Raw genomic sequence first — 18,022 nt, 5'->3', positions numbered from 1 at the left:
TGATTATCTATAACTCGTTGTCTCTCTCTCTCTCTCCCTCTCCCTCTCTTTTTCTTTCTCTGTCTGTCTCATTCGTTCACTCTTCTAGCGGCAACAGGTCCTACGCGCAGGAACCCGCTTAAAACGAAGTCACATCGCCGATCGAAGCTTCTTCTTTCAGGAATACTCCTGAGATAGTAGACGAATGTAAAAGAAAGAAAGACAAAAAAGAAAGAAAAAAGAATAAAAGAAAGTGAATCGTAGAACAAACGTAGAGTAATGTGTGATATTCGAGTATGTACTTAATTACTTACTTACTTACTTACTTACGTTAAAATTGTTATTCTTATCGGACGTATTCGAATAAAAAAAAAAACAAAAAAAAAAAAAAGAAACGTATAGAGAACATCGTTAATAGCACACCCAATGGATATTGATAGTGACGTCAGATAATATAATTTATAAAAAAAAAAAAAAAAAAATAGTAGGAAGATAAATGAACTATTTCGAATTTTTTTAAAGAAATCTTTACGTCACGAAATATTCAAGGATAACTTTTTATAGAACGCGTTTAGATTCGTTGGTATTTCTTTTTTTTTTTTTTTTTTTTTTCCTTTTGTTAATCTGTACTATCCCGATTATTAATGCTAAACTGAATTTTAATGGATTTTTTTGATTGCACGGAATGCAATTTCTATAATTCTTTAAATGGTCTCCCGTTCTTGTTAACGTGAAAATTCACGTTAGTCTCGCCGTTGCTTGAGATAAGATAATCCAATGATTCGAATCATAAAAATCCGTCTACGAGATATTTGTATCCAAAAGTATTTAATATAAATTATAACCTTGACGATAGAATAAGAAGCATCGAAATAATTGTTTAGACGTATTTATTTACATAATTATTATTCGTCCAATAAACAAAACAACGATTACAATTTAAAAATTCTTTATCATAAAAATTAATCTATTCTCATATATGTTTTCTTTTCTATATAAACACAAACGTTATTTATTTAATTACACATTAGAATTAGAATATTACGTTATAAGTATTTCGTAATAATTAATATACAATGATAAACGATTAAAGTCTTGAAATTAATAGTGCAAAAAAGAAAAAATGTACCAATTGTATTAAAATATCTTTGTAAAAATAATTAGTCTGGATCGTAAATTTTTACACGTTGAAAAATAAACGATACGAAATAAGATTCGATATAACAATTCTTAATTGGTATTTTAACTTGGATACCGAAAGGAGATGGGACGAAAAGGAAATAAAAAAAACAAAAAAAAAGGAAAAAGATTAGAAGAAAAAAAGAGAGAGATAAACGAAACAGGAAAGAAAGAAACAAACAAACAAACAAACAAATCTTTGTTAAGAAATAGGATTAATTCGGATGCATATCTGAAGCGTGGCAAAGCGCTTAACCTATGACTATACACGTTACCAGAAAGAGTATTAAATCGTGCCCACGCATATGTCGTCGTCGTCGTCGTCGTCGTCGTCGTTGTCGTCGTCGTCGTCGTCGTCGTCATCATCGTTGAAGAAGAAGAAAAAGAAGGAGAAATCAAAGGAGAAGAAGAAGAAGAAGGAGGAAAAGAAGGAAAAGAAGAAGCATAAGAAGAAGAAGAAGAAGAAGAAGAAGAATAAGAAGGAAAAGGAGCTAAAGAAAAAAAAAAGAAAAAAAAGGAGAAGAAGAAGAGAAGGAGAAAGAGGAAGAGGAAAACGACGCGAGACCGACGGGTAGCCGATCTCGTGGCGCGCACAGTGGCAAGAAGAAGATAGGGGAAGTTGATATCGTAGTAAGAGAAAGAGAGAAAGAGAGTGTGAGAGGGAGAAGGGAGAGCAAGTTGAGAACCAGTGGTGGGGATGTAGTGTAAGAGGGAAGGTTTAGCTTGGTCACAAGAGGTCGCTTCGGAGGTTGGTATGAGCCCGCCCACCAGAACTGTGGCATAGGGCCGATTGGTCGAGAGAAATGATGGCAGGCGCGCTTGCCAATCGATAGCCGTCGGTAGACTCGCTCCTTCGGCTATGGTCGCGTCGATCCTTCTAGAGTGGGGGTATTCTCGTAGACTGGAGGGAGCGTAGGAGCGAAGGGGTCGAGGGACGGACCGAGTTGTTCAGGGGTGGGGGGTGAGAAAGAGGAGTAGTGGAGGTAACAGCAGCAGCCGCCTCGGCAGGAAGTGAGCCCCGAGTGTTAGAGCCCAAGGCGAAACCCACGAATGCTCAGACGGTTCTGTCCTTTCGTGGAGAGTGGAGGTCGGCTTCTTCTTTTCTTGTGTGTTAATCTACGACGTGTGAGAAACGAAAGAAAAAAAAAACGCGTGCCAAGCGTGTATTGTGCACACGCAGCGCCTCTCATACGCATCATACACACGGATACGGATACGTATTGTATACACACTGAGAGAAAAAGAGAGAGAGAGAGAGAAGAGAAAGAGGGTGAGAGAAGAGAAGGAAGAGAAGAGAGAGAGAGAGAGAGAGAGAGAGAGAGAAGAGAAGAGAAGAGAAGAGAAGAGAAAAATCGAGCTCTCTTGTGTTGATGGTGTGATCATCGTCGGTGAATAGTAGTAAGAGGCTTCGGTATCACAAGGTGTCAACAATACGTCGTCGTTGTTATCTGTTATTCTCTTCTGTGGCGTCGTCGATTACGAGGACCGCCGGTGACGCGTCGTCATCGTCGTCTCCTTCTTGTGGTGTTCCCTCAGTGTGTCATTTACTTACTTTTCAGTGAGAAATCTTTCTTAATATACGAAAACAACACAACGAACGATAATATTAGACATTGAAGAAGAGAAAGAAGAAGAAGAAGAAGATAAGAAGAAAAGAAAGAAAAAGAAAACAACAACAACAACAATAATAACAGTAATTTTAACGAACGAGTAATGCGCGCGCGTCAATTCTACGTATAAAAAGAGTGCGCGAAGTTTGTGAGGGATTGTGATTTGTCGAAAAAAAAACTCTTATATCGGATCATTCATGATTTTAATTTCGTTATGAAAAAAAAAACAGACTCTAAGTGAAATTCGGCTTCGAAGAAAGAGATATTATAGGGAGGGAGAGAGAGAGATAGATAGATAGATAGAGAGAGAGAGAGAGAGAGAGAAAGAAAAGAAAAAAAAGAACAAGTAGTGACCGGAACGCGCTACGGCTCAAGGAAATCGAGAAGCGGCGCGCAGTTGTGCGCGAGATCTCATCGGCGGCGTGTCGAGGCTTTCTTTGACGTAGCACGGTTAAAGAAAACGGCGGCAAACTGTACGGCCACAGGGAGGACGACATGCTCACGATGGAGACGGACCTAAAAGGCGGTAGCCTGCATGGTCAGATGCCACCGCATCCGCACCAAGGTGTATCGCCGATGGGTCACCATACCGGCGTGTCGCCTTACGGAACACTAGGTTCCATAGTTCATAGTCCAGCCCTATCTGGAAGTCCACCTAGCAGTAGTACCCTAGGATTAGGTCTGCAGCATCATCATCAACCGCAGCATCATTATGCTTCGATGCAGGCGGCAGCTGCTGCAGCCCAACAGCAGCAGCAACAGCAACAACAACAGCAACAACAACAACAACAGCAGCAGCAGCAACAACAAAACATGCATACCCTTGCGGCTCAGCAAAGTGCCGCACAACAGCAACATCATCCCCATCAGCAACCGCAACAACCACAGCAGCAACAATCCCAAAATCAACATCATCAGCCACCAAATAATAATAATAATACGAATAAGAACAATAATATAGACAGAGTAAAAAGGCCAATGAACGCTTTTATGGTCTGGTCCCGTGGTCAGCGACGTAAGATGGCTCAAGAGAATCCCAAGATGCACAATTCTGAGATTTCTAAACGCTTAGGAGCCGAATGGAAATTACTTAGCGAAACGGAAAAACGTCCGTTTATTGACGAAGCAAAGCGATTGCGTGCGGTGCACATGAAAGAGCACCCGGACTACAAGTATCGTCCAAGAAGAAAAACGAAAACACTTTTGAAAAAAGACAAGTTCCCGCTCGGCGGCGGTGTCGGAGGAGTTGGCGTTGGCGTTGGTGTCGGTGGCATATTAGGGGTAGATCAAAGACAAGTCGGTAGTACGGGTGGGCCCCAGCAAGGACAGATATCCCGAGAGGTCTATCAGATGCCTAACGGATATATGCCGAATGGTTATATGATGCACGATCCGACGGCCGCTGCGTATCAGCAGCACGTTGCCTATGGTGGTCACATGGGTGGAGCGGCGGCAGCCGCGGCCGCTGCTGGATATCCAAGATATGATATGGGACATCATATGGGTGGTGGCAGTCCACCAATAAACAGTTATATGAATGGATATGGTGGTTACGCTGGAACCACTGTACCCGGCGGCTCACCTTCGCCCTATCATCAGCCTCAATCTGGATCCCAAATGTCCAGCCACAGTCCTAGCGGCAGCAGTATAAAATCTGAGCCAACGAGTCCTGCGAGTGCTGGTATACATACTCCCACACCTACCAGCGGACCGGGCGCCTCGAGCGCAGCGTCTGGTCCGCAACAGCAGCAACAGGCGCAACAACAACAAGCTGCTGCTGCTGCTGCTGCCGCCGCCGTTAAACGTGAATATATGGGCCAACAAACCCATCAAACTCATCAATCTCAGGGAGATCTTAGACAGATGATATCCATGTATTTGCCGCAAGGCGTCGACCAAGGGGTCGTCCAACATGGTGCTGGTGTCTATTCTCCAGGTCCATCACCGGATCCTTTGGCGCAACATCACTCGATACCACCCCTCAGTCATATGTAAGCCTTTCTTTATATAAAAAATATATATGTACATATATATATTTATATATATATATATATGTAATATTTATTTTCAAATTCCCGCTCCTCCGTTCGGAGGATCTTTCGAAAGATCGTTCTCGAATATATTGTATGTTTGTATGTATGTATGTATGTATGTATGTATATGTATATATGTCGATTTTTTAACAAATTTGTCGGATCTATTTTCTTCCTCTAACTTCTCTCAATCGAGAACAATCGTTCGATGGGAAACGCTTCGATACGAGTCTGCGTTCGAACGTAAATGCACACGTTCGTCGTTTATACTCCTATCAGCTTTTCCTCAATTATTTTTCTATCGCTATTTTTAACAACACATTAGAATATATAACGCATACTAACATTTCTATCGTGATACCACTTCACTTCTGGACCCTTACGATCGATCCCAATGTATATAAATTGTTAAACTTTTATTATCACTATCCTTATACCTCCTATGAACACGTTCTCCTAAAACTTATTGCTGCAGCTTGGGTTATGAAGTTAATTGCCAGGAAGAAGATAATTATGAGATAAGTTTTGATTATCTATATTTAAAAATCGTCTCTCTCTCTCTCTCTCTCTCTATCTCTATCTATCTCTTTATCTCTTTATCTCTATCTGCCTGTCTCACGTTCATACAAATTCGCTTTTTTATACCGCGATATTTTTATGTTGCATAATTTTAATACATTCAGGTACGAGGTATTTAAATTAGAACTTAGTTTCCGTGTAATCGTACAGTTCGTGCACTCATCTAGAAGATTTACATATATATATATATATATATATATATATATATATATATATATATATATGATAATTTTTTAACAGACAATATAATGTATCAATAGAAGATCATTCCTCATATTTTTAAACTAAAAATCAATCGATAAATCAATGAATAAAATCCTCTAGTAATTAGAATTCATTATTGTTCAGAAGTTCAGAGCATGGCCGTTCCTTTTTCTTTCTCTAATTATTTAGATAAATCTTTTTCTACGTACGTTCTGTGTAAAGTTGTAGCATAGTGGCTACAGTATGTCATAGGTTGAGTCAAGAAATACGAAAAATTGGCCTTTTTATATACATTCATCTTTCCCATTGTTTTTTTATCTTTATTTTTGATCTTTCATTTCGTTTCGCGTTTAGTACGGCGAAGCTGTTTCGACAATTTCTTTTTCTAATCTTATGAATCTCACATAGAGGCTCACGTTTACGCACGAAATACGATTATATATCCGTTTTTGTCATCTTCTATGTTTTAGGACGAAACAAGACGCTTATCGTTCTTACATAGAAAAAAAAAAAGCCTCTTTCGTAAACGTCGAACATTTCGAACGAGAAAATTGAGTTTTCGATCGAAACGTAGCAACTGGGTTTTTTTTTTTTTTTTTTTTTTTTTTTTTCCCCCTCTAAAGAATAAATCAAGAGTATAATATAGTATATGATCGAAAAGTGTGTGTGAGTGTGTGTAAGAGTGATAATAAAAATTTAATAAAAGGATCTTCTCTATCGAACGAAACGCACGGCCATCGCAATGATTTCTTTTGACTCATCCTAAAGAATTGCCAATAGATAAAAAAGAGAAAAAATAAAAATAAATAAAAAGAAAAAATAAAAATAAATAAATAAATAAAGAGACGATATTACATACCATTAGTTAAAATCTTTTTAGAATCTTTTTAGAATCGATAAGAGAGCGCGCGTGATTCTCAAACGCACATAAAAACAAAAAAGACGATGATCTCGCAGGATGATAGATTAGAAAAAAAAAAAAAAGAGAAAAAGAGAGATTTTAAGATGCATGAGAATTCGATCGAATGAGCGATAAAAAAAAAAAAGAAAAAAAAAGAATAAAATAACCTTTCTTTGAACGCGACGATGACGGAAGAAAGAGAAAGCAAGAAAGAAAAATATAAACAAAACAAAATCGTGACAACGGACGTTATTCAAGGACCGACGGATACAAAAGTATATGTTATGTATATATATATACATATATATATATATACACAATGTATGATAAAACTTTTCCTTTACGCTATAAACCTACTCTTCAAAGATTCTGGTGTTACGAGAGACGTCTTCTATATAAGGATAAAGAAAAAAATTCTTTAAAGGATGAAAATTTATTTAAAAACCTTCGAAGAGAAAGAGAGAGAGAGAGAGAGAGAGACAGCATATCCTCTCTCACTGTCGAACAAGCGTGAATTTTTGAATGATCGAAAGTGATATTGCGTCTTCTTCTATTATCGTAATTTCTTTTTGTTTTTCTTTTCGCTTCGCGCGTGTATATAATACGTACGTCTCGTCGTCGTTATTCGGATATTTTTTTCTTTCGATATCGTCCGAAAAATGAAAACTGTGTGATTAGTCGAAAGAAGAGGATAATGAGGAGAAGAGGGAGATGAGGGAGGAGGATGCTGTGTCGTGTTAAAAGAGGAAGAACGTGTTGAGATGACAGAGAGAAAAAGCGGGCGTGTATTTTGTTAGAAGACGGAGAAGTGATAACGCGTATCGAGAGAAAAAAAAATATATATATTTTTATTATAGTTCCTTTTTCTTTTTCTTTTTTTTTTCTCTCCTTTCTTTCTATCGGTGATTATAGTATGATCATAGGCGTTTTCCTTTTTTTTTTTCCTCCCACTTTTTTCTCTTTTTCTCTCTTTTTTTTTTTACGATCTTAATAATAGACTCGTTTTTCATTAGAAGAATGCATTTTCTACTGGCTATGTCATCGGATACCTTTAATTAGTCTTTAGTTATAATTATTATTATTATAACTACTACTATTACTAGTACTACTACTACTACTACTACTATTACTATTACTATTACCTACTATCGAGTACTATCATGCTACACGTGCATCTTATTCTTTCCTAATTTGTCCAGATCACAGGGTCCTATTATCTTTTCTTGTCTTTCCCTTTGCCAACATATTACTCTTTCATACTATCTATCTTTCGTCTATTTCGTATCATTATTATCATTATCATCATCACCATAATTATATCATAAATTGATATAATAATAACAACAATAATAATAATAATAATAATAATAATAATAATAATAATAATAATAATAATGATATTATATCATATCTTGATATAATGATGGTGATCATTATTGATGATATTATTATATCATAATCATTATCATCGTCATCATCATCATCATCATCATCAGCAACAGCAGCATCATCATTATCATCATAATTGGCGTATATTTAGCTGTAATATTTATTCGTGACATTGTATATACTCCCATAGGGCTTATCGAACGAGCTTATCGTCGTTTTATTGTGACCGATCGACGCAAGAGAGAGCTAACGTTGGACTGCTTCATCCACTAGAAATTTAAACTCTGATTTCTTCCTCACGCTACACCAACTCCTTCGAAATGCATAAGAAGAAATACTCAACCACATCAAGAAATATGGCTGACATATACACGTCACAAAACACACTATCATATTTCTCCCTTTTATTTGTCGTTTATCATAGATACACACACATACACATTCTCTCTCTCTCTCTCTCTCTCTCTCTCTTTTTTATCCTCTATCTTTCTTTTTCTCTTTCCTTCATCCGTTATCTTTTTCTTCCCAACATGGACCAACGTATTTATATTAGGTAGGAGAAAGAAAGAAGAAAAGAGACGGAGTGCGAAAATACGCATACAAGTAAAAGACCAAATATAAACAAACGAAACAAACAAAGCTATGGGACATGTGACAGAGAGAGAGAGAGAGAGAGAGAGAGAGAGAGAGAGAGAGAGAGAGAGAGAGAGAGAGAATGATAATATAAATACTTATATACATATACATAATAATATACATCGTACTTGCACAACATAGATGTGCGCGTGGTACAACGATCGATGTTGCAGTTACTGCTGCTTGCTGTAATTACGATTCAGTCTGTGATAAGAGCTCGAAAAAAGTATATCACAATCGTTGCGAGCTTTGTATATATATATATATATATATATATATATATATACATAAATTTACATTTATAAGAGATATTGTTAATTAATCGCAGGAAAAGAAAAATAATTCAGGTCTTTTGTATATTATCTATACGTTACGTGAAATATTACGCCTACTTCTTACTATCACTACCACTGCTACTACTACTGCTACTACTACTACTACTATTATTACTACTGCTACTACTACTACTACTTCTTCCATTAATTTCTTATCGTGTTCACGAAAAAGACAATTCGAGAAATTAATTTGTTCTTTTTTTCTCTATAATTTTTCTCTTCTTTGTTTCTTCGCTTATATTATTTTATTAAACGTCTAATAATATTTAAAGTTTAGATTTTATTTTGTATTTTGTCGTTCTTTTGTTTTTCTTTTCTTTTCTTCTTTTTTTTTTTTTTTTTTTTCCTTTTCTCTTTTTCTTCTCTCTATCCACATAACGATAGCGAAGGTGTTGAAGAGAAAAAAGAAGAAGAAAAAAAAAAAAAGAAAAGAAAAAAAATTAAAAGAAAATGAAAAAATAAAAAAGAAAAAAAATATTAAAAAGAAAACTAGTTACAGAATCCGATAAAAAAATGGATCGATTATAATTATGTTTTTATCATCGGATTTAACAACGAATCAAATGACTTATCATTATTTTGTAATTATCATCGAATGTGCATACATATAATGTCTTTTCATCTATCATCATCCCTTCGAATCTCTTCTCTTACAAATTGAATGCGATCGATGATTGAATCACGAATTGATAATCACTTATTGTAATAAAACGTATAGTGACGTTAGATTATTCGATAGAGAGAGAGAGAGAGAGAGAGAGAAAAAAAAGAGAGAAAGAGATAGAGAAAGAGAGATAGAAAAGCACATTTGAAATTTATTGATTGCTAAAAGCAAATTTCTTTTTTTAAATAAAGAAAAAAAAATTATATATGTATATATATATAGACATATAAATATATTATTAATAAATATTATGAATAAATATGATACAAGTAAAAAAAAAAAAAATTGTATCCCGTAAAAAGTCCACACGTTGATTATCGTCGATATGTGGTTGATTTTCTTTTTCTTTCCTTTTTTTCTTTCCTTTCTTTTTTCTTTTTTTTTCCTTTTCTTTCATTTTTTTTCCTTCTTTTTTTTTGGTTTTTTTTTGGTTTTTTTTTTGTTTTTTTTTTTTTTTCTTTTTTTTTGTTTTTGTGTCAGAGAGAAAAAGCATAATTTTATTTAATTAAAACAAATTGTTTTCTTTTTTTATATTGTAATATATTTCTCCCTGATACAATTTAAATTTTTAATTATTTTTAATTAATTGACGATATGCGTGCGAGTTAACGTGTTTTATGCTTATTTGCGACTATGTTGGACTTTTTCCGCGATATCAAGTGAAACATGTATATATTTACACACACACACACACGCACAAATATGGTTCATATTCAAATAAATATAAGTACTTTCAGTAATAATTAATATAAAATCTACAAAATTCTTCTGTAACCTGTAGCTTACATTAAAAAAAAAAAAAAAAATACAACAGTATATATATATATGTAAGTGTACATATATATATATATATATATATATATATATATAAAAGTTAATGGAAAAAAGTCATTGTATTTACATTTTTCTTGCGTTGAATAGAAAAAAAAAAGAAAAAAAAAAAAAAAAACATTTCGTACGAGAAACCCATATACGAATGAACGAAGGACAAAAAGAAAAGAAAAGAAAAAGACGATGAGAGAATTCGTCAAAATTATCTATGAATTTCATTAACGACGGGGTTTTTTTCGTTACGAATTTTTTTTTGTATATACATAATTTTTGGCATAGCTAGCATTTATGGTTTTCCAAATATAGGTAGTATATATGTATATATATAAATATATATATATACATACTTGTGTATATTAATTAAGAATAGTAAATTACATTTTCAATTCAAACATTCATACGAGGTTTTTTTTTTTACATTGAATCCTTTTTTTTTTTGTTGAACCATAACCATTACTATATCCTCGAACATATCCATTATTCTCCAAAATTGTACGCAGTAGCGTTAATAAAACGCATAGAAGAGAGACGCATCAGGTAATTATGTTAACAAAATTTTCTCCAAATTTCGTTTCATTATGTAAAAGGAATGTGATTCGATCGGCGTTTATGCATGCATTCGATAAAATTTAAAAGAAAAAAAGAAAAAAAAAATATACAAACTATTAACAACAGGTCTCCTTGTTTGTTATTTATCGAACACGTCCGTTTGTATTTTTTTTTTATTAATGTCGCATAAAAAAAGAAGATTGTCGAGTTAAAAATATTTACGAGGGGAATTAGTACGTGAACGCGAATATACACCATATATATATAATAATAAATCTGGATAGTAGTAAGTAGTGAGTAGTAGTAATCCGATTCGCAAAGCGTGGGATTACGATCGATTTGGTGGACAGTTGAAAATCGATTTGATCTTAAAACATGTCGTCAACCCGTTCTCTCTCTCTCTCTCTCTCTCACACACACACACACACACACACACACAGATATTTAAAAGAAGAAGAATCGTTTTCTTTGAAACGTTCCGTTCGTCGACGCGATGCGGTACAACGAGAGAGATGCACACTACTACTCCAGAAGTCTTTCTCTTCCCACTCCTGTTCCTCTTCCTTCAACCATCTCATCCTCCCAAAGTCACCTCTTTCCTCCGTGGAGGGTCGTAGTCGCGGTACCGAAATGTCCCAATAAATAAAACGCTCGACACGGACGAGCGGAGACATTAATTCGTGCCAATAAATATTCCCATCGTTCCGGCGCATAAACCTGGCGTTTGTCATACACACGCAGTCATTTCGGTTAAAAGGCATTCCCTCTGCCACTGAATGCAAATGCGAGTGCTCGTTGTGCGTGCCGTAGGGTCCTCCAAAGTGCTTTCAATTACGTGTTCCACCTAACGTTCCGGCCTGAGGGCCGTTTTCCTATGTTTTACATAACCGGGATTTTCAAGTGTTTCACGCCCCACGAGAATACGACGGCCGCCCGTGTGTTGCACACCGTTCTTCAGATTCATCGTTGAATCAAAACTTATCTACCTTACGTTTACCTTGGTTTATTTTATAAGAATTTTCCTTACGAATTGCTTCTACGGACGAACAACGAAACTTTGGTTTTCACTCGAATGTCCTCGGGGGTCACGTTTGCACATTTCTATTTTGAGATTTTTTTTTTTTCGTTAATCATTACGTGAAAACGTACCGTTAGATCTCTTGATTCAACTCAAACGATATCACCAACGGGACGGGTCTCTGTATTATCGATCCTTTTTGCGATTTTATATTTGATTTCTTTTTTTTTCTTTTTTTTTTTTTCTTTTTTTTTTTTAAGTAACACGTGTATGATCAATCATTATTACGTTATTGTTCCGTATACAATGTTCACGTACCGTTACGCGTACGTAACGTATTAGTGCATGGGTTTTTTTTTGTATATGCAATTGTGTGTGTCCTGAATTTTTTGTTGTTTTTGTATACTCACACACACACACACACACACATATATATATATATATATATATATATATATTCTATCATCTTGGAAGATAATACTTTGTATCTAGAGAAAACTAGTAAGAGCATTTAACGATTTATCCTATTTTCCTTTAACCGTTTAATTTCTCTGTGTATTTTGTCGTGCATTAATCTAACTTAATCTACCTGGTGGTGTATACGTGTGTGTGTGTGTGTGTTAGAGTGTGTAAAATCGAAACGAAACGTCGCGTTTTGCATTTTGCATAAATCGATATTCAATCGTACGTTTGAATGAATATTTATCTCCATTTAAATGGCAACTTATTATCGAATCGAAATATATTAGCAATTGGCAAACGGGTAATTAATTTTCTTTTTCTTTTCCCCAGCTTTTTTTTTTCTTTCATTCTTTCTTTTTTTTTTTTTTTTCTTTTTTCTTTTTCTCTCTTTTTTTCCTCCCGCAGACACTCTCGTCTCGTCGTTTCTCTCGGTTAAATCTTGTCGTGTTATTACGTTCTCCTTTAAATAAAGAGAATCATCAGCGTGCGCTCTTGTGTCGGATAATCTTTGATCCTACGTGTTTTTTAAAGATGGTTCCGAGACGAGCGCTTGTTGGGCACGCGCAAGAGAAGAGGAAGAGTACACGCACAAAATCCCCTTGCGAGAGTTGCAATTTGTAAGGCATCCTTCTCCTCCTCCTCCTCCTCTTCCTCCTCCTCTCACCTCTTCTTTCTCTATCGTCCTCCTCTCTTTCTCACTCGTATAACATTCGCCGGTTTCTCTATGTATATGTATATAGAATATATATATATATATATCCCTTTCCCACTTGCTTTCTCAGCTCTCTTGATCCGAGTAACCTCTGCCACCACCCTTGAGTAAGATAATATTCACGGCCAATTACCTAAAACGCACTCCTTATGGTGGAACGTTGAGGCGCAAGCAGGCAGCAGGGTTATTGGCTGACTGCCATCATGCAATCGAGTATCCGGTGTGAAACGACCTTGTTATTAACGTTCAAGTAAGCTTTACCAGCCAATAAGCTCTTTGCTCACCCTTGCTCGATGCCAAAAGGATTCTATCTATGTATATATCGAATCTTCATGGTTTTATTATTCGATTCTGACTTCAAATGTTAGTTCAGTATATACTTCTTAAACTTCTTTCAAAAAATATCACCATTTGGTCCTTTTATAAATCCATACGATTACGATAATCGTTTGGGATGTAATAAATTCCAGTATCTTTCTCTCCCTCTCTCTCTCTCTCTCTTTCTCTATATATATGTATATATATATATATATATATATATATATATATATATATATACACGTATAATTTATTTAGTTCGTAATATATGGTATATGTCTCTCTCTCTCTCTCTCTCTCTCTCTCTCTCTCTCTTTCTCTTTTTCTCTCTTTATCACTTTATCTCCGTTTCATATTTATAAATATTAAAATCATCATTAATGCAGTCTTATCATCAAATAAACTAAGACATATGTAATTCTATGTAATCGCAAAATCAATTCTCTCTTCGCGTATCTCTCTTTAACTATAAACAGCTTGGCTAGTTTTGCGATAGGTTTAGGTACGATTTAGGTGTACTAAAACCTGGCGGGGGGCTTCGACGAAGGAACGAATGGTCGAAGGGAACCATCTCGAACCTTTCTCCTAACCCTTTTACTTCTCTCTCTCTCTCTCTCCTTCTCTTTTTTTCACACACATACGTATATACACGTACACGCATGCACAGACTCACAGATTCACGTTCTCTCAGCATCTTTTTTTTTTTTTTTTTTTTTTTTTTTTTCGTTGGGTCCTGACGCTTCCCGTGTTTATGGCACGAGCACGACAGTTATGGCAACGAACGGCCGTCATCGAGATTCCCAGTGGGACCTTCCAATTTGTTAATTGGCACGATAACGTATGTACGAGTATACGCGTCCATACACCAACATAATTTCCTTTCGTGAAAGGCATCTGCCATTTTTATCAACAATATCTAAACAAATTTGAACTATGTTCGTAGTCTCGCCGGAATGAAATTCCATTAAATCGCCGGATTTGGGACTGTCATTGTACAAAATCATCATTGGTTCTCGCTCTTCAAATTTATATTCGATGACGTTAGCAACGAGTAAAAAAAAAAAAAAAAAGAAAAAAAGAAAAAAAGAAAAAAGGAAGAAAAAGAAATAAAAATCGACACTTATTTTCTTTATTTGTCCAAATGAAAAAAGATAGAGAGAGAGAGAGAGAGAGAGAGAGAGAGAAAAATGCAGAAGCGAAAATGGATTGAAATTTTTCGAATTGCTGTTCGTTACTACTGTCGTCACAACGTACAAACGCACGACGTCACCGATTTAAAGGTCGAACTTATGGAATTAATTACGTTACTCGAATCTATCCTTTTAAATATTTTCTTTTTCTTTTTTTTTTTTTTATCTACCTTCGAGTTATGCAATCGTTGATCTGTTTCTTAAAATTCACATATGCATACCTAATAATATCCACATGTGTACTTACATAGTTATACATACATACATATATATACATATATATATATATATATATATATATATATATATAATAGATACTCGAAATTTTACTCACAAGAGAGAAAAGAGCAAAGCCGTTGAGAGAGAGAGACAGAAGAGAGAGGAGAAAAGAGAGACGCCTGTAGCAGACTGGTCGGACTAGCTTCGGGGTCAGTTTATCGCAAACAAATGGGTTACGCTTGTTCGACGCCGTATTTCACTGGAATTTATTGTTTATTATTCCGGCGGGCTTGGGATGATATAGGGCCGTGTTTGCCCGGAGTAGCGTTAATGTCGTTAATAGCACCACCGGTTTCGGCTGCTAACCACCGACATCGCGGGAGCCGATACAGGGACAAACCTCGGGACAGGTTTTTCTTTCTTCTCCCTCTTGTTCTCTCTCTTTCTCTCTCTCTCTCTCTCTCACACACACACACACACACACACACATATACACACATTCATTCGCTCGTTCACTCCCTTCTTCTTTTCGTTCATCGTCCTTTATTTCACAAGCTAAGTCCTTTCGACGACGAAAGAATCGGCAAATGTCGTTCGATAAACCTCGATCATGTAAAAGTACACATTTCGTTTGTTCTATTATTACACACTTACATATCTTTTATGCATTCGTACAAAAATAACATATCGTGTGTAATTATGGTCTTATCTCGTGTCTGTTATATATATATATATATGTATTTTTTTTTCCTTTCCTTTCCTTTTTACCCCTCTTTCTTTCTTTCTTTCTTTTTCCTTTTTTTCTTTTTTTTTTTCTTTTTCTTTTCTTTTCGCAAATTTCAAAAGCAATAAATTTACATAAAAGAAACTTTGCTAGAAATATTACACGATAAATCTTATTGTCCACAAAAAAATTTTAGAAAATATATTATCTATTATTATTATTATTATTATTATTATTATTATTATTATTATTATTATTATTATTATTATATCGTATATTATATAACTTTTTCATAATGACAAATTCATTACGATAATCGTACGATGGAAACGTATAAATTGAATTAAAATATGATACAACGATCTGTGTATAAAGTAATATTCCAATAATAGCTAATTTAAAGGGGATAACAGCGGGAGAAGGGTGAAGGTGAGAGGACTAGATTTCAAAGATTAAAAAATTAATATCGATTTGCTTGTTAATGACTATGGAAAAGGACATCGTTTCTTTTCAATAAACGATATCAAAGGGTTGCTTTAATTAGATGTTGAGATGATCGTTAGTTAGCTTGAAGTGTGAATGATGGTACGTTATAAGGTACCATAAACATCATCGTCATCGTTTTTTCGTCCTTGTCGCGATCACACTCGGACAATGTATAGTCGTTGCTTGAGACTCGACTATTTTCTCTTTCCTTCTTTCTTTCTTTCTTTTTTTATCCTCACGATCGTCTCTTTTCACGGTCCGTGTGTCACCCCGCATGGAAGAACCTATATCACGCCAATCGCTTAACTCGCCGCAGAGTTGACGCTAATGCGTTCTTAATGCGAGACCAACCAGTTGTAGGTAAACAGTAGGGTTCTCGATCGAAACCCTTTTTCTCGATGAGACTTCCATAGCGTTGACCTTTTACTTTTCTCTCTCTCTCTCTCTCTCTCTCTCTCTCTCTCTCTCTCTCTCTTTGTTACGTAAAAACGCATATTTATTTCTATTACTACTAGTCAAGAATAATTCTTAATTTCAAAGCTTACCTATGACTAAGGATTAATGATCGATGAGCTACGTCTGCTATCAATCTACAATTTAATCGTCAAGCCTTAGCGTTAATTACGTACAGTTGAAGTACCATTGTTGAAAAGTTAAAGGTGGAAAAGATGAGTAAGAAATTTCTTTAAGATAGAAATCCATCGTCGTAAATAGAAAATGATTTTATATTATATATATATATATATATATATAATAATGATTGCATACAGAATATAATAATAAATATTATAAATATTATTTGAATTTATTTTTCGTTTATTATTTTTTCCCAAAGGATCGACGAAAATGAATTTCAGCTTGTTATCAAACTGAGAGAGATTGAGAGAGAAGAAGAGAACGAGTCGTTTCTCACGAATTCTTCGTTATCTTTACCCTGTTCTGTCACCCTAACTCCCCCCGCCTCTATCATTGTATCTGTGTGTCTCTCTCTTTCTTGCTTGCCAGAAGCATTATTGAGTAAATAAAGCACTTAACAATTATTTTCCGGACGGTAATTTTTCAGCAAGTCAGCCACTGATAAAGTCCTTCACTTTTCTCTCTTTCTCTCTCTCTCTTTCTTTCTTTCTCTCTCTCATTCTGTTCTATGGCATGCAGCCGATAAGACCTACGGGCTACTCGTATGCGCTGTATTAAGTTGAATTATCGTCACCCCGCGGTGCTTGTTGCAATGAAAACAACGCGAGACGTCGGGGACTTACGAAATGAGAGAGAGAGAGAGAGAGAGAGAGAGAGAGAGAGAGAGAGAGAAAACATAGGTATATAAGGAAAGGGACAAAATTCCTCTTTCTATCTCTCTTTCTCTCTCTATCTCGTTCTCTCTGTATCTTCCTAATGCTCGATTCGCATGTGCAACGACGCAGCAACGGCAAACGAAAACGCGATTCGTTGGGCTGCCACTAATTTAACGCGATCGTAATCGAGGACTATTCGTCTTAATTTCGGTTGCTGCCCACGTTACCCGTGGTCTGGTCCCTTTTCTACTTCCGAGTTCCTTCCCAACTAGAGTAGAGAGACCGTTATCGGTTCTAGTACTTTACTCGTGTCCTTATACCATCGAATGCACGCGCGAATTTACGAGAGATAGGGACGATCGTCGGTAATGATTAGAAACGAAATTCGGGTCCTTGAAACTGTCTCGTACTTACGACTAAATCTTAATCGTCGTCGGCGTTGCCAACCTTTTTCGAGTTCCAAATAATCAGGATATAAAGGGCTTATAAGATCGCACGGGGTTAGACAATACTTCGGCGAACCCCATTTCACTGATAATATCATGCGAACGGGTTAAGGAAGTGCGTTTCGAGTTAACGTCGGAGCTATTTTATAGACGCATTGTCCCACCTTTGAATTATATCCTATTAAGAAGGATTAATCATTTCGTCGTTAACAATCGAATGTGATATATTGTAAAATAGTTATAAGATATATAATTAGGAACGAACG

The 18,022-nt window shown here is 35.5% G+C and overlaps 1 protein-coding gene across 5 annotated transcripts in view; it reads left to right on the top strand.

Moving 5' to 3' along the window:
* Positions 1-1,767: 1,767 nt before the first annotated feature.
* SoxN (SRY-box transcription factor soxNeuro) overlaps positions 1,768-18,022 on the top strand; it is a 105,399-nt gene continuing 89,144 nt past the window's right edge. For 2 of the 5 annotated variants that reach the window (XR_004839476.2, XR_004839475.2), the window contains exon 1: positions 1,770-4,759. Coding sequence is in view for 3 of the 5 variants with exons in the window: in XM_035876340.2 (XP_035732233.1) it covers positions 3,264-4,759; positions 8,065-8,155 (1,587 nt within the window). In the remaining 2 variants the exon portion in view is untranslated. Of the gene's footprint in view, positions 4,760-8,064; positions 8,582-18,022 lie in introns of those variants that run through there. The other 3 variants (XM_035876340.2, XM_035876338.2, XM_035876343.2) reach the window with 3 other exon arrangements.

This window comes from Vespa mandarinia, chromosome 1, assembly GCF_050613455.1.
Source record: "Vespa mandarinia isolate Hongniang chromosome 1, ASM5061345v1, whole genome shotgun sequence".
NCBI lineage: Eukaryota > Metazoa > Arthropoda > Insecta > Hymenoptera > Vespidae > Vespa > Vespa mandarinia.
Note: the sequence above shows the minus strand (reverse complement) of the source record. Positions and strands in the feature narration are given on the sequence as shown.